Raw genomic sequence first — 21,495 nt, forward strand, 5'->3', positions numbered from 1 at the left:
TGGTCACAAATCTTTTGTACTTGATTTAGCTAAAATATAGGATCAGCTTTTAAAGAGTTTCTTTTCATTCTTTCACATTCTTAACGAGCACAGAAGCAGTTTGCAAATAGATTCTTTGTGAAGTCATTGTGACATCACTGGCTGGGTAATCAAAGGAATTTGTATTGAAGGCACTCAGTCTTAGAGAAATTATCATAGCTTCTTGGTTTCCTTTGAGATTTTTTTCAGCTTTCCAGATTTGAAAATTGTCATGTAAAGCAAATGCTACTGAAAATAAAATGAATTACCGAAAAGCTTATCTATGAGAAAATTGGTGGCTGCTAATTAAAGAATGGCTACACTGCTTTTCCTGAGCAGAAATGTTGAGTTGTAGAAATTATGCCTTTCCACATTTCTAGAAGTATTGCTTTTTTTGTTCATTAATTTGCCAGTTGCATTACATCTTCAGTCACTGATTGTGCTTTTCTAGGATGCTGGCCAAAGATGAGCTGATGGCCATACTTCAGAAATGTGTAGAAGTTTTTAAATCCTCTCCTGGAAAACAGCTTGGGAGCACAGCAGAGAAACTGCAGGAGTTCCTTGCCTATTTTCAGAGTTTTGAAGGTGAGTATGTAATATACTAACAGTTCCATTGACCATGGTAGTCACTCTGAAATGACATTATAGAACCCATATTCTGATGGACTGAATTATGATCCAAAATCTTATCATGGCCCTGAGCCTCAGAAGCAGCCCATGAGCATGCCAAATATTTCTCCTTCACAGTTAGCTTAAACAGTGATTGTTATCAAAATACCAAAAATAGAAGTTTCTGTTCTAGCTATATGGTTCCTATATTTTGTTTAGAATAATTAGTTCTTTTTTTAAACTAATGATGGGAAAAGAACTTCGCATTTATGATTCCTTTTTAATTTTTCTTCAGCACTTTACTCACTTCTTTGTGGATTTCAAGAACACTCTGTAAATTATTTGTGAACTTAAAAATTTGATAACTATAAACTGCTTTCAGTAAGGCTCACTTCTATACTGATGATCAAACTATGTGTGAGGCATGTTCCAAAACAGATTTATAGAAGGTTGCATCTTAGATGTTTGAAATGATAAGAAACACTCTAAAAAGTTCTGTAATGCTAAAAACACTGTAGGTTAAAGTTTATTTAAATATGAAGGAATAGCAGGATAACATTATCATTTAATATTTATTGAATGTACTGTGTGTATGACATAGGTAAAAGATAGTATATCATGCTTTTAAGGATATTTATGCCTTGATGGGCAAAATGAAACCACAGAGATCATCAGCCTTTCATGTACTCTTCTGCCTTGCTCTATCTCTGACTTCATAGGAGTAGGGGTTCCTATTTTTTTGAGGAAGCATTAAATTTATACTCCATATTTTTGGATACAGAAATGCTACATGAGTATGACAGCTTGGTGTTTGTCAAGTGGGAAATTGTTCCAAGCATAAGGAAGAATCAGTGAGGAAGTAGGTTAAAAATTTATCATGTTAAACACTGTCTTGATGTTCTTAAAGCTTTGGATAATTACATTTTTGGTTTATCTGTTAGATTCTAAGATCTGATTTCATAAGTCCTGTCTTTTTACTCAAACCTATATATTTCCTTTCATGGCTGTAGTACTATAATGGGTACTTAGTTAATATCAATGGATGATGAAAGGAGAGAGATTTGAATGGCAAGAGCAGAGGAAGTAGTTAGAGCCAAATGATGTTCCAAATGTACAAAAGTGTTTTTAATAGTAGTAGTTGAAGCTTATCTCTTTCATCCATTGGAGCATCCAACATTTAAATTCCCATCAAGCACCAAAAGGTATATAAATGTCACTCCAGTTTTGAATCTGAATATAGTCATTTTTAAATGAAATTATTATAATATTGTGCCTTTGAGAAATGCTGGTGCTAGAAAGGCAATGAATAAGTCATGTTATGTAGTATCACTGAGGGAACATTGTTTTTAGAGATTATAAGACATAAAGCAGTGTGAAGTATCTTGGAAACTGAAGAAATTATTAGATTATGTGCTTGAAAAGGGAAATGAAATAAAATTGAAATCTTTGAAAGGGTAAAAATAATAGGTTTACTGTTTTATTATATTTTCAAAATCCTTTTCCACCATGTAATCTGTTTAAAATTATGATAGTTAAAATTGTTCAGGAGCTTATATTTGATGTATTAATTTAAATGTTGAAATGGAAATAGAATGCCTTCATTTTAAAAAATTAGAAATATTTATCTGCATGATTTTCTCCTATTCCTAAAACATCTTCCACATTGTAACCTAGATTTAAAATTATAGTTGGGATTTAAAATAAGAGCAAAATCTCATGAATGGCTCATTTATTTTTAAAGATCAGACACAGTTTGGATTTAGTTTTTTTGAGGCAAGAAAAATGTACTATATGATATACATATATGCTTGGATTGCATTTTAAACCAGAAAATACTAACAACTGAATTGAAATTCTTTGTTGGAAAACACCACTGCTTTCCTCCTTTCAGTCTTTTGCCAAACAGTCCATGTGAGTGTGATGTTATTTAAATTAAACAGGTATTAAGGCTAGGGATGGAAGAGAGATTTTGGTAACACAAGGAAGGAGCCTCATACTACAATTCTCTGTGGTCTCTGTGCTTTTAGAAAGGGTGAGGGGCCTCTTTTTGTTTTTAAACTATGTAATATTTGAATACCTTCCTCTTTATATCCTGAGCCTTCTTTGTAGCCAAACCAATTAGATTTAGGCAAATCGAGGCCAGCTTCATCAAATTTCTCTAATTAAAGCATACAATAAAGGCAGGGATCGACTTTTAGTAATTTAATATTCTAGAATAATCATAGAAAATAAATTTGTAGATGTAACATTTTTTCCCCAGATAAAACACATGAAAGTATGTGTTCTTGTTTTTAATGCAAGTTTTAGGAACTGAAATTTTTGAAGACCTCTTTGTAGCATAAATTATGTAAGAATATGTTTACTGAATTTCAGCTTTCAGAAGAAAATCAGATTATCTCATGGAACTCTGGCCCCTTGCTACATGAAAAAGTAACATGACATTTGGTTTAACCTTGATTTAGCAAGACTATCTGTTTTACATAACTCAGTTGACTTCTTTAAGTGTTGAATGTTGTTTTTGTTCTAGAAACAGAATCTAATGAGGAAGAGAATGGATCAGGATCACAACAGAAAGGACTTCAGAAGACAGACCTCTATCACCTTCAGAAGGTCATCCCAGTTCCTTATCTACCAGCAACTTCCTGTCACTTAAGGTTTTTTCAGTTAATTGAGTGTTCTAGATTTATTCTGCATGGCTGTTTTCTGGTTTAGTTTTAAAACCACAAAGCATACTTACTTTGTAGTTGACTTGTAAACTGAATATCTTGCCTGCCCCACTGCCATACCTTAACTCTGAATGTAAGTAAACGTTCTGTGGGAATCTGCTAGTAGGTGGAAATGTTCCCCTGGGAAAATGTGGTCATAAGGAATACAGCACTAACAAGTGAAAACAAGTTAGTTTCCCTTAACTAACAAGGGGAAGAGTATATGGCATGTTATATTGATAGATTACACTTAACTTATTCACTGTGATCAGAGGACCTTGCTAATTCCTACCTCAGCAGTCTAAAGGGCTTCTCTTTGTTTTATTTACATATACGGCATCTAAGAGTATTCATTTTTCAAACAGTTTTGTAACAAAAGTTCAGGTGACTGAATTTTGGACAGATGATAACATTGGTGTCATATAATTACAAAATCAAAGAATTTTTATTTTTACACCATGATGCCAAGTTACAATGATTGTACAATAAAATTTTATCTGGGTAGAATGGTTAATATGTAATTTACTGATAATTTGCTGAGGAAGATTGTTCATACTATAATAGTGTAAGTAGAATACATACCATTAGTACTGAAATTGAACTTCCAGTTTGCTTCCATTCCTGAAAGTTTAGTAGAACCCCTATATGAAATGAGGAGTATGATATAAAAACTTCTGCCCTGACCTTTGGAACAAAAGCCCTTGCCTACTAGAGTCTTTTTCTGACCCTCCTACCCTGAGAAAGTGATGAGGGCCAAGAGGGAGATTTGCTTGTTGTGCAGTTGTGTCCAACTCTTCGTGACCCCATGGACATGCCAGATCCTTCCATCCCCTACTATTTCTCAAAATCTGTCCAAGTTCATGTTCATTGTTTTCATGATACTCTCTGTCCATCTCATACTCATCTGTCCTCCCTTTCCTTTCCCCTCCACTTTTTTTTTCTTTTGGACCTACTACTGTGTGAACAATATTACTCTGCTTTACATGGAGATTTCGTAGCCAAGTTAATTGGAAAGTGTATTCTGTCATCTGTAGTCCCTGTTGGAAATGAAGGAATTAAGAAGTTCAACTAAGAAGCAAACCAAATTTGAAGTACAGCGGGACAGAGTTGTGGACTTGATAGACAACCTGGTGAGGTAAGACTATTATTGTGTTTCAGAGACAGATATTGGATCCTAGCTTACTAAATATAGAGAACTTATTGTGGCATAAGGCAGTACATTTTCAGGGTCAGTTGATCTAGTTTAACTTGTAATTTGGGCTTGTTTTCAGTCTTTAACATATTCCATCAAGAATCATTCCTATTGATTGCTGCCCAAGGTCACAAGTTTAAATTTGATCCAGTGTCTGCATTATAGACACTGCTATTACTGCAGTGGCTCTATTGGAAGTAAGCAATAGTTCTTGACATTTAAACTGCCCTGGGCAAGGCGCAGAAATGAAGTGACATGGCAAGTCTACTTTTCTTCACTTTCTAGAAAGGAGCCATCAGTCTAACTTTTATGTACATTAAATTGATGTTGAGAACTCTACATAAAGTAAATTTAGAAACCCACTGACTCAATATTATGAGTCAACATAAAGGTCATTCCCTATCACAAATCCTAATCATTATTGTGATCTGTGGATTTCATAAAAAGCCAGTTGTTTGTAGCTAAATAAAAATATCTCAGGGTTTGCAAAGTGCCAAGAACATTCATTTAGGTCAGCATTGAAATTCAGGATATAGAAAAGAAAATGTATAAGAAGAATGTAAAGCAATAGAGGTTTAGAAGAAGATGAAAAATAGCAAGAAGTTGCAATTATCATCCTGGTTGTTGTTGATCATTGTTCATGATATTTAGTGGTGATTGAAAGCCGGCAACAGGAGAGGGAGGGGAGGAACTATTAGAAAAATAGTATCCCAATTAGAATCAAGACATAATAGCACCAAAAATTTCTTTCTAGTGGATTACACATTCTCTGTAAAACTGAGAAGTTCCATTTTTTAGGACAATTTGGTGGAAGATTTATTATATATATCAGAGAGAAACTATGATCTATAAGAAAGAGGTCCAAAATAACTAACAAACTGTGACAAAAGGAAGATTATGGAGAGAGAACTGTTTCATATAAAAGTGATAAATTGCACAATAGTAGTGAAGTGACTAACTAGTAGAAAATCGCTTTGTATAATTACTAGTTCTCATTTCATCTTGCTGGGCCAGCACCTACCTTGGCCTCTGCTCTTGCTGCATCCAAGTTTCTAAAGCAGAAACTTTATTGTTTATCAAGCTGTGATTGTTGTCTTGAAGACTAGTTTTAAACATCTTGATTGTAGCCTGGACTTTTAGGTCTTTTTTCCTGTTCATACAGCTCCCAAAGCTAAAACTAGAAACCAGCTCAACCATCCCCTTCTGTGTTCTTATATATTCAGCTTCCTGAGTAGGTGGAGATAATCTGCTGTCACCTGGACTCATGTACTTCATTTCCTTATTTTTGACCCTCACAAAAGTAATGAGCTTAGGTAAACTGTTGTTCCTGCCTTAGTGTGTGAGGCAGAGCCAAAAGAAGGCTAAGAGCAACTGAGCTGTGCTTTTCCCATTCCCATCTGGTGTGAGAGGAATAGAAGACACTTAAGACAACGTAACTTAACATGGTTCTAAGTAGATGAAGTCCTCAGAAACATATTGTAAGTGAAGAGTGTTGTACTGTGTGTAAAGATGCACTCAGGATATATCAGACTGGAAAAGTAGAGCTCTGCATTCATCCTTCCAATTCCAGCCTTTGTACTAATGCTAGGGAAAGAAGGATAACCCTCCCAGCTGAGGTGGGGCCAGAGGCTTGCTCCTGCCAGCTCAGGAGTAAACTCCTGCCAAAAGCAGACTGTGACACCCCCTCAGGTGAGTCATATGGCAGAAAAATGGTTCTCAGACTTGGTACAGATAATTAGGACCTGACCATATTTAGATCGATTATCTGTCCATCTCTTCCTGTGTTGCTTTCTGGAGAAATCTTGGTGAGGAACTGTACTATGTCTTCAGTGTTTTCTTAAAAATTTTCCTCACTAACATCACTTCTAGAGCAAAAGTCATTGTTCTCCATGTGTTAGGTCTTGGCTCATTCATTGTACTCTTTGGAGAAGTGACATTTCATATACCATAATCCTTGGGGCATTTTAGGTATGTACCCCAAGGCCATCAGCTAGATGACAGTTGGTCTGCCTGAGTTTAGATGAAGAAGTTTAGTACTAAATCCAGTCTGTTTTCTACAGTGCCTGCCCTCTTTTTAACTTCTGCTTGAGATTTTTTTTTTCCAGTATCCTAAATATTATTTCATGGGATGTTTACACAGTTTTTTTCTAGCAAACATAAGACTTTCCTTTTTCCACCCAATTTTGAAAAACATTTGTCATTCCTATCAGAAAATGTTTCCCTGTATCTAAAATTGTTCATTAGAACTCTCCAGGTAACTCAGTGAAATCTTCAGAGTTCTTTTCTCAAAAGTTTTTTTTTTCTAGTCCCATGCTTCCCTTAGTTGTAGTGTAACCAAATTGATTAGTGAAGAGAGTAAATCTTTTTTTCTTTTGCAGAATCCTTTCATAACAAAATAAATGTATTATGTATAGTACATTTATAGTGTTAGGGTGAAATGTATATCATGTATATCATGAGGATACTCTAGATTCACTAGTATTACAGCCAGTCTCCTTCAAAAGTGTCTAAGGGCTAGATCATTGATGTTTGTTAAGAGCTTTGGATTCTTTAGAAGAAAGCTGCTCTATAAATACTAGAGATAAAGTTTAAGAGAAAAAGGCCCTACAACCTGTCTCAAACTACTTTATAGTAGAAAATGGAGTTGGGAGTAGAAACTGCTACATGTCAAATTATTGGTATTTTTTTTAATAATCCTTCAGTTTCCAGTTTTTGATGGTACTAATCTTTTCAGCACCACCTCTAAGAAAAACTTAGCAAGCTGCTCATCCTCTACAGAATTCTGACCTACATCTACAGCATAGACCATTCAAAAGCACACATTACAGTTACCCAGTTCCAGGCAGCTTTTGAGCATGTCCATTAATTATTTCCACTTAAAAATAGAATTGTAGTGGTGCATTCCCACCCAAGTTGTTTTCTACAGCTAGGCAAAAGGAAATTCTGACATGGATGTTTTGTTTGTCTTTGTTGTTTCAACTGCTGTTGAGCTCTGACACACTAAAGGCAAATACTTAATGTTACGAATGATGTGGTTTATTTGAGGATAGCAAAAAAAGCTCCCCTTATGCCCAGGAGATAATGACTTACAGTTACATATGCTAAAAGTATAAACTTTACCAATGGAGAGAGTTTGATAGTGGCCCAAACATGATTAAAAGCAACATGTCTTTTCAGGTGATACCTTGAGTTTCTGAAATTCTCACATTTGCTGAAACTGGCTACGTGGGTGTCATTACTTTTCCACTAACTTGCTATACTCATGAAGTGGTAATGATGCCAACAAAATGCAAATTCTAGTTTAAAGTTCTCTCAGTGTCAGCTCTTGAGTAATGGGTTTGGAAGTTAGTACATGTATTTGATATGGAAAAGAAGTGCTTAAAAGCAAAAGAAGAGAAAACACAGAAAAGTATTTGATTACAGAAGTCCTTCCTTGGGATCTTTATCCCTTTAAGTTAAATCAGGAAGGCAGTTATTTCAGTAGTTTGTTGGGGAGGCACTAGCTTTTGGGAAGATATAGAAAGGCCCCATGGTAGAAGAAGGTGATTGAACTGAACTTTGAAGGAAACTGATTCTAAGAAGCAAAAATGAGAGAGGCATACTTTCTAGGCATGGGAAGACAACTTGTGCAAAGGCAGAGTGACAGGAGTTGGAAAACAGTGCATGAAGAATAATAGTTCAACTTAGTCAGAAGAGGGAGTGCCTGAAGTAGAATAAGGCTGAAAAGAAGATTGGAACCTTGTTGTAAAGCACTCTAAATGATGAAAAGATTTACATTTGATTCTAGAGGCATTAGGGAGCCTCTAGAGTTTGTTGAGCAGGGGAGCCACCTTTGGTTGCTGGTCAGGCCTTTGCCTTAAGAATATCACTTTGGCAGTTGTGTTGAGGATAAATTGGAGAATTCTCATTGGAGGATTGAGGCAGGGAAACTAGTTAGGAAGCTATTGCAGTAATCCACGTGAGAGGTGATGAATAGTGGGAAGTAACTGTGTGAGTAGAGAGGTGCTGACAGACTTGAGAGATGTTGTGGAGGTGGATTCTACAAGACTTGGGAACTGATTGGATAAGAGGGTGAATAAGAATGAGCAGTAATGAGAAGTGTGGCCAAAGTGGGGGATCAGAAGAAGAATGAGTCTGGAGGAAAAGATAATGTTTAAAGGCTATAAGATAAGATTGGAGTGGAGGTCTAGGTCTAGGGATTTGTTATTTGTATGTGTTTTTAAAGATAGGGGAAACTTAAGAACATTTGAAGACTGAGGAAAAAGATACTGAACATACATAAGGGTGGGGGAGATTACTGGTGGAGCAAAATAAGGGAGGAGATTAGAAGAAATGAAATCTAGGACATGGGAGACTAATAGGAGTTGAAGGGATTTGTTTTGGATAGCCTCCCTTCTCAATAAAAGAGTTGAAGACCTCTGCTGAGAATGCAGAGGGGAAAGCAGGGAGTTAGGGGGTCTTGAGAAGAGAAAGTGAGAAATGTAGCTGGGAATCTGAGATAAGTGAAAGAATTGACATGCAGTAGTGATGCCCAATGGAGGTTAAATAGCATTAATAAAAAGGTAGATCCAGGCAGCATAATTTTATTCAGGAGTATCTGAGTAGTAGGATTAGGAGAAAAAGAAGTGAAGTGAGGCTGAAGATATGAAGACTCCAGAGGGACAAAGGGGAGAAAAATGTCAGGGCTGGAGGAAGGACCATTAAAGAAAATGGGCTAGAGGAAAGGGAGAAATCAAAAAATGAAAGGCCTTAGTAAAGGTGACTAGGCATAGGAAAAGGTAGAAAAATAGAAATAGTGGTCAGAAAGGTATATGGAAAAGTTTAAAATGATGTGGTCACTTAGGGGATTGACGTACATGGAGGTGGAGATCATGTTATCCATTCATATATTTAGTGAATGTTTACTACTGCAAACCAGCCATAAAATTTAATCAGTTCTGTACAATATTAATAGAAACTATCGTTTATGAATATTTCTATGGGAAAATATTTTCAGGGTAAGAAGCTTAGAATTCTAAAAACATCTACCCCCTCCCCCCCCCATCCCCATTCCCATTTCAGTTATTATTCATTGGTAGTAATTCCTGAGACCCCCAGTGCAGGAGGAGGAAGTGAACATGAGGACAAAGGCTCTGCACTAAGAGCTGGGATTATCAGCTAGATGCTAGCCCCAAGTCAGACATTGCTTGTCTCCTCCTGGAAAGAAACTCATTCAGGTTTTTCATGCTGCCAAAATATTTCCCACTTGCCCATAGGACTGAGCAACTGCCATGATCTTTCTTTTTTTTATTTTATTTTTTAATGTTTATTTATTTTTAGTTTTCAATGTTCATTTCCACAAAATTTTGAGTTCCAAATTTTCTCCCCATCTCTCCCTTCCCCTCACCCCATAATGCCTTGCATTCTGATTACCCTTTCCCTCAATATGCCCTTCCTTCCATCACACCCCTCCCTTCTCTCATCCCCATCTTCCCTGTTTTCTTGTAGGGTAATGTAGATTTCTGTACCCTATTACCTGTATTTCTTATTTCCCAGTTGCATGCAAAAACAATTCTCAACATTAGTTCCTAAAACTTTGAATTCCAACTTCTCTTCCTTCCTCCCTCCCCACCCATCCGCAATTCAGTACAGGCTATATATGTGTAGCTTTGCAAAAGACTTCCATAATAGTCATGCTGTGTAAGACTAACTCTATTTCAAAACCTCCATCCTACCCTGTCCCCCATTTATTCTATTCTCTCTTTTGACCTTGTCACTCCCCAAAAGTGTTTACTTCTAATTGTTCCCTCCTCCAGTTTGCCCTCCTTCCATCATCCCCCTTACCCCACTTGTCCCCTTCTCCCCTACTTTCCTGTAGTGTAAGATAGATTTTCATACCAAATTGAGTGTGCATGTTATTCCCTCCTTAAGCCAAATGTGATGAGAGTAAGCTTCACTTTTTTCTTCTCACCTCCCCCTTTTCCCCTCTATTAAAAAAGCTTTTTCTTGCCTGTTTTATGAGACATAATTTGCCCCATTCCATTTCTCCCTTTCTCCTCCCAATATATTCCTCTCTCACCCCTTAATTTTATTTTTTTAGAGATCATCCCTTCCTATTCAACTCACCCTGTGCGCTCTATGTGTGTGTGTGTATATAATCCCTTCCAACTACTCAAATGCTGAGAATAGTTTCAAGAGTTACAAATATTATCTTTCCATCATGATCTTTCTTTATCAAAGGATGTGTTTTTAATGCTTTAAACAAGTTAAGAAACATGACCTTTTGTTACTCTGCCCTCTGGCTTGTCTGTGTGTATCTCTCACATTCCTTTCCAACTTGAGCCCTGAGATAGCCTCTTTAGTCTGCCCAGACTGGGATAATATTCATATGTTGGCATAGTCCAGCCAGTATGTACATATGTGCAACATGCTTTTAAAAGACTTTTAAAATAATACTTTATTGACATTTTCTGGTATCCAGCTTAATTGGGAGTATGGGGATCTCTAAAATGTGGCTTAGTGTCTATTTCTAAAAACATTTAAAAATTTAATGATAAAGAATTTTAGTCTCTATTAATCTGAGACCAGATTTTAAATAATTTTTCTTTAAATAATTTTTAAGAACTGTAAATCTCTAAATCTAAAATGTATGTAAAGCTCTAATATATGATTTCCTTGGGACCATCTCATATAAACACTAATTTTCCTAAGAGATTGTGTTTTGGAAAGTTTCATTATAAGAATTGATACATATCTTTAGCAAGGGAATGAGTTAAATGTTTACTTTCTGAAAGCATATTTGAGTTCTTTAATACACTTCTTTTAAAGAAGTTTATTCAAGTTTCTTGTAAGGTTTTGGACCAAACAGCATGCACCATATTCCTTCTGGAGATTTAATTTAAAAGTTAAAAATTGCCTTTTTATCATAAAGATATGAAATCTTACTTAAAAGACATAATTATTACTACTTCTGAATCTATGCAATCCATTTCACTGCTCTGGGTATCAGTTTCCTGTCTGTAAAGCTGGGGAGGGGGGAGGATTTAATGACCATTGAGGTCTATTCCACCCTTAAATCTATGCTCCCTCAAAAGGTAAGCATTACAAAGTTAGCTTTCACTATGTGTGTTTTTTTAGTTTTTAAAATTAGTAAACATATCAGTAACAGCAGTTTGAGAGACTTTTTGATATGGAAAAACTACCTGTCTAAAAGTAGGTGTCTCAATTTGACTGTTTCAGAAAATACCTGTTCCCTCCAGACACACAGACGCTGTATGAAGTGGTCTATTTCACTGGGGCTCACGTGCTGCGTGAGCACTTGAATGCTGCTCCCCGAATTGCTCTTCATACTGCCCTCAACAACCCATATCATTATCTGAAGGTAGGAAGCAAGTTCCTAAGAAGTGACATCTTGGCTGAGACCAGTAAGCTTTGGTCAGTGCTCTGCTCTGCAGTAATGCAGTCTGTATTAGCTGTCACAAAATCTATTGGGATTGACATGCTAAAGGATGTACTTTGTTCTTAATGAGCATTTGGGAACTTTTCCTTTAGAAATTTTATGAGGTAGATTTTTAGTCCAGTGAGTCATAGTTGGCATTATTACTGCAGAAGGACAACCAAGGCATTAGCAACTTCTGAACCATATGTCTCCTTACTCTTTTCAGTAAAATATTTGTAAAATGTTTATGATTGGTTCACACAGGTATCAAAAAATTTTTTTCACAGTAGATCACATGTTTAGTCATACAATGACTAGAAAAGCGTGCAAGGCTGTCCTGGGACTTTTATTTCTAAATTACCAAAAAAAAACCAAACCCAAAAAAGACAAGCATTTGGGAAAGCAAAATACCTCTGACAAAAATATCTTTGATTCATATGTCAAGTTCACACAAAATTCCTTGACAGGTGCAAGTAAAAATAACTTGTTCATTTTTCCTCACTGTGTGGTCACCAATATCACAGAGAGGATAGGTTGTGAAAAACCCAAATGGAAGAGGGATTCTCAGAGATGGTGAGATTCTCCAGACATTCCTATTTGTAGTGATTGCATTGAAACCTCAAAACACCATTAACTCTCCTCAGTAAAACCCATACCACTAAGTCACCTCCACAAAAGAATTAGCTGGATAAAGATCAGAATACATACCCAGTGGCTGGACAAACGTGTGAGGAGGAGGGATGTTAGGAGAGTAGTGGGAGTGATATGAAGGTTTTGGAGATTGCCCAGATTATAATCTGGGCAATATCCTTCATCAAGTTGGACAAAGAAATGGAAGACTGAATTGCATTAGTGAAATTGTACAGTCCCTTCTAAGTTCCCAAGCTGTTCCTTGCTACCAAAACATATCTTATCAATATTCTTCTGGTGATGCTATATGACTGAGATTTATAAACACCACCATCTCAGAAGAATTAAATTGTACTTAATCAAAGATGTATTGGAAATATGCAAGGTGGGTATGAGTAGGCTGCAACAAATAAACGATCAACCATGATTTGTATACAAGAAGTGGTATAAAAAACATCAAAAACATGTATGACTGAAAAAGGTATTCCAGTCATGTGCCAAGAGTAAGTGATAGCAAATGGAAAAACAAAGTGTTTGTTTCACTGGGCAGAGCATTTATTGAAAGGTTACAAATACAATGGTGCATGATGAGATGTGGATGAGTTAAGGTCATATTTGTGCAAGGGGTACTTATCCAGATGAATCACTTAGTCCATCCAAGGGTCCAAGATCACCTCCATTTGCAAGTTTAGGCATGAAAGGGAAGAAGGACTGTAACAAGATGAGATAGAAGGGCCAAGTAAAGGCTTTTTATAAAACTGGAGATACCTAAGTATGTTTGTTGGCCGAAGGTAAAAAGCCAATGGTAAGGAAGTTAATAAAGATACACTAGCACAGGTGGGAATGAACACTGGAGCAAGATCCTAGAAGAGGCAGCAAATGATTCTTATGGTTATTGACTGTTAGAATTGGAAGGGACCTTGGTGAGTATACACTTCAAACATTACATTATACAGATGAGGAAACCAAAACCCAGAGAGGTTAAGGGACTCGCCCATGGGACAAATAGGGAGCGTGGTGGATGAAGAGCCTGGGCTTGGAGTCAAGATCCAAGAAGATCCAAGTTCAAATCCTGGCATGAACACTGTGTGACCTTAGCAACACTTAACCTGTGTCTGCTCAACTTAAAATAGGGTTAACAGCAACTACCTCAGAGGATTATTGTAAGGATCAAATGAGATATTTATAAAGTGTTTAGCACAGTATCTGGCATATAGTAGGTAATTTTACATACATATACATATGTATGTATATATGTATATACACACACATATATATTCTGGCATATAGTAGGTGATATATACACACATGTAGATACATATATTCTGCTTATTATCTTTATCACTATTATTACTTATTAAGTAGCTAATAAGTGGCATACCAGAAACACAAACCCAGGTCTTCTGATTCTTGGCCCAGAAATCTTTCTGCTACACCAGGCAGCCTCCCACAAGGGCTTCTGGCGACAGATAAAGGGGTAGGGAGTAGGTACCGCTACCCTTTTAGACAGAAAAAGAGAAAGAATATAGAGAAGTAGGGGGGAGTTGAGGGAGCTGGTCATGAATGCTATTGTGCACACCTGTGTGTGTGTTAGATGGAGGTGAAGAAACAAAAGGTGCATGAGCATATAGATATAAAAGGAAAAGATTTTGAACAGAACTGAATTCTGTCCTTACTGCTCTACCAAAGCTTCTTTTTCTAAGGCCAAGAATGATCTCTTGCCAGATACCTTTCTTCAGTCCTTCTCCTACTTCACCTGCTCAATAACTGGAACCCTGCTGACTGCTCCACTTTGCAATGCTGTTACAGCACTTAATACTGTATTCTCTGCAGAGATGCACAGTTAATTAACTGCCACTGTGCCAGGCCTAGAGGCCTGTGTGGGCTACCCGAGTCTTTCTTACCTCACCTCCGAGGTCTTCGGTTGGCCAAAACCGGATGCACATATGAGAGAAAGGACGTTCCAGAGTCGAACAAGGGTTGAGCTTTATTTCAGGGTCTAGTTACAAGTGCAGGGGGGTCTTCCTTAGGAGGAAGAGGGGGAGATTTCCTAAGGAGGCTAAGCTTAAGGGATTGGAAGTAGAAGTACAAGCAGGGAGAGAGGGCGAGGGGAGAGAGAAGAGAAGAGAAGCGGAGCCTACTGTCCTCTTGGCTCCTTACGTGCTAAGAGAGCTTTCAGCCTTCCTCAATCCTACTTAACCTTCAGCCGCACAGTTTGCATCTCAATACTGTGCTGTTAGGTAACTAGGTGTGCTCCAATCCGGGACAATCTCGAGGGCAGGGAGACTCCACCCATCACGTATCTCCCGGGGAGAGGCGGAAATACCCGAGCTAGCCGAGCTAGCTCAGTCTGACCTTCTCGAATCCCCACTGTTTATGGAGGGCCTCGTAAGACTCTAAGATTTAGAAGTCCCACTTTTACCCACCCGAGACCGTCCACACGGAATTGAGCTTCCAATCCCAACACCACTGGATTTTGATCTTTTGGTGAAGTAAATTAAGAGCTGTCACCTGCAACCCCTGTAATTGTAAATTCTTCACAATCTGAATTTACTCTGATAAAAATCTGATCTAAAGTACTTTAGATAAGAATCTAAACACTAGCATTAGTCTGCCAAGGAATTCAAAGATGACATGATTTCCATAGATATGTGGCCATGTAACAGGCAACATGGTATAATGGAAAGATCTGGCTCTGATAGTGTGACCTTCTTTCTCCTAGCCTCAGTTTCCTTATTTTTAAATGAAGATAGTTGCTTTCCTGACTCACCGGGTGTTATATGAGAAAAGGACATTGTTAAATGTAAAATATCATATACATGGTTATTCAGCATCCTTGGTCAACAGTGATGGCTAGGTACAGAGGTCCAACTTGTCCATTTTGATACTTTAAAAACCTCAAACAATTTGGAGTTTCATCTTGAGTTTTGCACAGATGTCATTTTGTTCTTAAAGAGCAGCCCTAGTTCTGAACAGAAGAGATAACCAGCAATACCCAAGGGACAGTGTTCTGGTTGCAGCACACTGCAGGCAATCTGAATTCTTACTCTTGATTTCTCAACACAAAACATGGCAGGAAAGCAGCAGCCACAGAGAGGAACTAAATTCCGATCTTGAACGACTGATCCATTTAAAAAGATTTCATTGCCTGACTTTGGGTCCCAGGTTTAGATGTCCTCAGCAAGAAAGCAATCACTGCTACCCCAAGTTTCTGATAGGGGAAGTAAACAGAATTTCAAAATATTTTCCCTCTTCCTCTGCTTTTAAGAAACATGACTCTGTAGTGCATGACTACCACTGTCACAAACACACTTTTAAAAAGGAAGCCTATGACAAAGTATCTTGGATGAAGCCCCATTAAGTTCAAATGTATTTCCATTCCAGTGAGGATTCAAATACTTTATTTTCCTCTAAGAACACATTGTAGGCTACCATGTTGATATTTCCTCTCAAGAATAGATGGCAGCATTGTGCTACATCTTTAAAAAGGACAAGTTTCTTGGAGCATTTCCTTAAATTACCAGCATTATGATCTATAGATGCAGTTTATAATTTTGTCATGTACATACAAAACAAAAGTTGCATTCTGCTGGAGTTACTTTCAAGATAAGCCTTATTTCTGGCAGACTTCGTTGCTGTTAAAGTCAAGAGAAGTACATGATTAGAGATTTATATTATTAAGGTCTAATTCCTTTATGGATAGGGTCTTCTCTTGTTTTGAGTGTTTGGCATCAATAAACCAAAAAAACCCAGTTTTCTTAGGACTTGTAAAATGGTTATTTATGCCTTTCTATTTATGTATGATTATGAATTGGTATCTCAATCTACTTTTAAGTCTCTATAATGTTATACATACTCCACTAAGCAAACCTAAGGAAGTATCCCTAAATGGTGTAGTGGAAAGCACCTATCACTATTAATTCTTTATGACGTTAGACAAGTCACATAATTTTTCCTCAGTAACATGAGAGGGTTGGATGGCTGCTACCATCCCTTCCAGCTCTGTGATCCTTTAATACTCATTTGAGAACCATTGAAAGAGAAGCTGGATAAGCAGAACCAGAAGGAAAATATCCCAATTACTACAATAATTTAGATGAAAATATTACTAAAAAAACAAGACCAAAATAATTGAAGAATCAATAATGGGTCAAGAGAACAGCTAATGAAACAAACCTATCAGAGTAGAGATGGAGGACAACAAAAACAGCATGTTGCACATGTTATCTATCTGCTGTCACCTCAGGTTGGTTTTCCTTAACTACTTTTCTTTTCAGGAGCATTCATTTCCCTAGGGACACACTCCTTGACGAAGAGAGGGGAAGAAATGATTGCTGTCAAAGATGTCTTATTTTGTTTTCTTTCTCCTTTTCTTATTAGAATGTTAGAAATATTAGGGAATAGAAGGTAATGTAGTATAGCGAAAAAAGCACTTGATTTGGAATCAGAGGAAGTGGGTATAAATCATGACTTTCAGCTTGTCACTCCAGTTCCCTCATCTGAAATAGGCAGGGAAGTGACTTGGATGATCTATAAGATCCCCTGGATGGTGCCTTCCTTATAATAAAGGAAGGACTTGCTTTTATGACGTTTGATAGGAGTTGGTCCAACAAACCTCAGACTTCCCTTTAAGATGCTGGTATTTCTTAGAATCGAACTGGAACCTCATGTAGCACTCAGTTATGCATGTGGCTGTTAAAACTATGGAAATGACATTTTATTGAAAATTTTTAAAAAGAATAATAGTGCAGTTCTGGCTTTCCTAGTAATTATTGATCATAAAAATAAGAAACATGTATTTAATAGGAATGTATGTGTAGAACCTTTATAAAATTGTATGCTGTCTCAGGGAGGGAGGGGGAAAAAATCTAAGTTATATGGTAGTGATTGTAGAATACTGAAAATAAATAAAATTAATAAAAAAAAATAAGAAACAAATATTGTTCTTGCCTTCTGATCCTGAGAACATTCCTCAAAAATAAATGTCACCAAAGTCCTAATAGGAGAGAATGTATAGAATTAGAAATTAAGGTTATAAATGTAACTCACCTAAATAATGCAGCATATTGAACAACCAAAAGATACTTGTAAAAAAATGTTCATTTTATTGCAGCTCATTAGTTTCTGATTTTCCTCTTACCAACTATAAGAAAAGAATCACAATTTACATTATTTTTAGAATCAGGCTCTGAAAAGTGAAGATGATTCTATTCCAAATGTAGCACCTGACATCTGCATAGCCTACAAACTTCACCTGGAATGTAGCAGGCTCATCAACCTTGTGGACTGGTCAGAGGTATGTTATTTGGAAAATAACAAGCTATGTATGATCTATTTGTTTAGTCTTATGTGACCACTTTCTTTGATTGTTTTAATTGCATTGGTTCTTGAGGACCCACATTTGTTCTTTAGATGTCCTTTACTTCTACTTTGGAAAGTCCAGCTCCCCTCTTCGTATTTTCCTTGTCACAATAAAAGAACAAAATATACTTTGATATGAAAGCACATTATTTGTAGATTACAAATTGGGAAATACTGGGTTCGGAGAGTTCTTGGCATGGCCCTGGACAACTGTGTTTGTTTCTTTTCTAAGAGACATAGCTATTCAAGAATAATACTATTCTACCCTCAGATGAATACTTTGAGCACTTATGCCATAGGGTGACCTATATTATTGCGTTATTTTCAATGAAAAAGTTGTTTTATAAAGGCATGCCTCCAGCAAATGATGGGGACATTTGGAGAGAGGAACTTTGCATAGCTCCAAAGGTCATTTTTCACTGGAGGTTAGGGAAAGTTGGAGGGGAGGGGAGTCACTTAGGGTTTCCTTTGATCCTCTGACTTTTGCTGCCTTTAATTCCTCCTCCTTGTCACGTGTTCAGAGTTTTAAAACTTTCAAGTGTACCTAGTTAACATGGCATTACTCATTATATGATTGATTTTAAATACGTTCTTTAGGACTGTCAAACTTTTAAGAATACAGGGCATTTTGATGGGGGTAAAGAATTATGTGTACATACAGGTCAACAGCATTGTTTGATCTAGCTCAACTGGGGGATATTAAAAAAAGGACAAGACACAAATATGTACAGTCCATATGTGCAGAATATTTGGCAAGCCTAAAAATATTCAAAGTATTAAGTTCTATGTTTGGTCCTTTCAAAAGGCTTTTGCAACAGTGGTAACAGCTGCTGAAGAAACAGATCCAAATTCCACAGCCTCAGAAGAGATAAAGGAAATTATCCAGTATCCTTTCGTATAGTTTTGCACTATTCAAATACACAAAACTTACTAGACTGTCAATTTCCCAAATCTTCACTGAGAATTTACAAAAGCAAACACTAGATCTAATAACTAAATTCTTAGTAGCTAAATTTGTGTAAACTCATGCTGAATTTCTACTCTGGATACAGTGTTGTGTATTATGCATACATACACTCACATACTCCTATGAAAAGTCACGTTCCATAATGTAAATTTCTTTTTTTACATCCACCAGAAAATGGAACTGCTACCATTTCAAGAGTTGTCTGAGTCCTTGTTTTTCTCTAATGTTTTAGGAAAGTTGGGAAAACTATTTTATGCCACTTGCAAAATTTAGAGACCTTCACTGAGGTACTCAGCATTGATTTTGTTTCTCCCTATTTCCTTTCCCTAGTTTTATGTTCTAGTAGAATACATTTTACCACTCTCCAGTCTCCCTTCAGTTGATAATTAACACTCAAACAGAACCATGACTTGGTGACTTTCCTTAGCTTCTGCCTTCAGTGCTCGATTTATTAGAGCTGTATCTGAACTAGAACTTTTAGGGTTTATAAAGCCTACCAAACAGAAGACCGATCACGTGGCAAGACTGACTTGGGGAGGCTGTTAGAAGGCAAGTCAGCAAAGCCAGAAGAGTAGTGTTGACTGTTTTGTTCTCCCATACTATGACATCTGGTTTTTTGTGTTGGTCCTCTGTGAAATTAAGAAGTATGTGTGATATAATAAAATCTTTTGACAAATTGTTTACTTGTGGCAATTGGTTTAACTCGGCCCCCCTCCCCCCCATCTCATCAGCCATAAATGTTCAAATAAAGTTTTTAAGTAGCTCACCCTGAAAGCTACATAAGTTCTTATTTTTATGGGGGTAGAGAATGAGGAAAGAGAACTTATTTTTTCTTTGTTAGAGGAAATTCCAGGTAAATGAATTCCCTCCACCAGTGCATATGAACTGTTTGTATAATTAGAATGTAAATTTCTCTAGGGCAGGAATTGCAGCCCTTCTGCTTGGTGCTCTGTATTACTACTTGTTGATGGATTGTTATTTACAGTCTTAAGAACAATACCTTGAGCACTTAGAAGTTAAATGATTTTCTCACTATCACACAGCCAGTAGCAGATTTGAGTCCAGTTGTCTGGCTGACACTTCTCTCTTCTAGAACAGAGAATATTAGCAAAACTCATGAGCAATGGATTTAAGGGTCTTTACGCTTAAAGGTTGTTTTTCCTACAGAAGGGCATATTAGAAACTTGTGGCTGAGATGGTTGCCTGAAGGGAGAGGAAGATCACATACATACTCTAGTAAAACCTTAAAATTATGGCTAGACCCAAAGTTCAAGAATTTCAGTGAGAAACTAGTGACTTACTATACCTCTTAACAGTAGTACAGGTCAGTCTGAGGATTATTGGAAAAGGGTCTTGCAGCAAAGACAGTGATGACCACAGGATAGTTTCCCAGGCAGAGGCCACAAGAACAGAAAGCTCCCTAGAGAAAGTCCCAGGCAACCACGGAAATGTCTAAGTAACAGACTGCTGAAATAATTACGAGGATCCTCAGGATCTAATTCTCTGAACCTCAAAGATGCAGAGAAACCTAGGAACCCAGGGGAAGAACAAGCAGACCCAATATTATCTCTCTTTCCCCCTTAAATGGCTGTAGGAGATAGAACGCAGCCATACCACAAAGTCCCAATTCAGATACTAAAGTTGGAGAGAAGAGTAAATTTAAATGCCAACCCAAAAAAAAAAAAAAAATACTGCAAATCTAGACATCCTCAAAAAGCAACAAGTAACTCCATAACAACTGCAAGCAGATACTCAAAAGAATAAAACCTTCCACAAGGATTACATATGGATACCTAGAAGAAATAAAAAATTAAAACAAATCTCTAGAGAAAAGAAGTAGAATAAGTAAATTAGAAGAGAAAGTGGTAAACCTTAACCCAAGAAAAGGACTCCTTGAGAACTAGGATAGACCAAGTAGAAATCAAACTCTATGAAATAGCAAAAACTAATTTGAAATAAACCGAAAAATACTGGAAAATATATCTGATATAAAAAACAATCTGGAAAACTGATTTTTTTTAAAGAAATCATAAGTGAAAATTTATGTATTATATATTTTGTAATTATGTATTAGAACCAGAGGACAAAGTAACAATAGGAAGAATTTGCTTATCAAAATTCTGCAAAGGAACCCCAAAAAGAAAAGTCATAGCAATATGTTAATATTGAGAGTTCTCACATCAAAGATAAAAACTGCATGCATCCAGAAAACAACAATTTAAGTTCCAGGGAACAATAGCCAAAAGCACATAAGACCTGGTATCTTCTACTTTAAATGAGGAGACCTTGGAAGGCATTATTCCAAAAGTCAAAAAAGATAGGCTTACAACCAAGAACAAATTTATCTTGAAAAAAACAGCATCTTTCTACAGAAGAAAAAAAAGGACCTTGAACAGAAGAGGCCTTTCAGATATTTCTGATGAAAAGACCAGAGCTGAGCAACCACTTTGAATTACAAACAAGAATAAAACCTAGGACAGTAAACTTACTTGAGCCCTTGGAAGAGACTGTAGGACAACATAATGTTCACATTCTAATAAGGGAAGAAAAAATATCCTTTCAGAACTTTAAATGTCATAGGTTATTGAAGTAGTTA

General features: G+C 36.8%; 1 protein-coding gene across 3 annotated transcripts in view; it reads left to right on the forward strand.

Moving 5' to 3' along the window:
- The window catches only part of ORC3 (origin recognition complex subunit 3), a 105,553-nt gene extending 85,975 nt beyond the window's left edge, over positions 1-19,578 (forward strand). For all 3 annotated transcript variants that reach the window (XM_072642778.1, XM_072642780.1, XM_072642779.1), the window contains 7 exons: positions 470-603; positions 3,155-3,237; positions 4,367-4,467; positions 11,743-11,884; positions 17,751-17,867; positions 18,738-18,817; positions 19,340-19,578. In XM_072642778.1, the coding sequence (XP_072498879.1) occupies positions 470-603; positions 3,155-3,237; positions 4,367-4,467; positions 11,743-11,884; positions 17,751-17,867; positions 18,738-18,817; positions 19,340-19,445 (763 nt within the window). In that variant the 3' untranslated portion in view covers positions 19,446-19,578. The remainder of the gene's footprint in view (positions 1-469; positions 604-3,154; positions 3,238-4,366; positions 4,468-11,742; positions 11,885-17,750; positions 17,868-18,737; positions 18,818-19,339) is intronic.
- The last annotated feature ends 1,917 nt before the right edge of the window (positions 19,579-21,495 follow it).

The sequence above is a fragment of the Notamacropus eugenii genome, chromosome 2 (genome assembly GCF_028372415.1).
Source record: "Notamacropus eugenii isolate mMacEug1 chromosome 2, mMacEug1.pri_v2, whole genome shotgun sequence".
Taxonomy (NCBI): Eukaryota; Metazoa; Chordata; class Mammalia; order Diprotodontia; family Macropodidae; genus Notamacropus; species Notamacropus eugenii.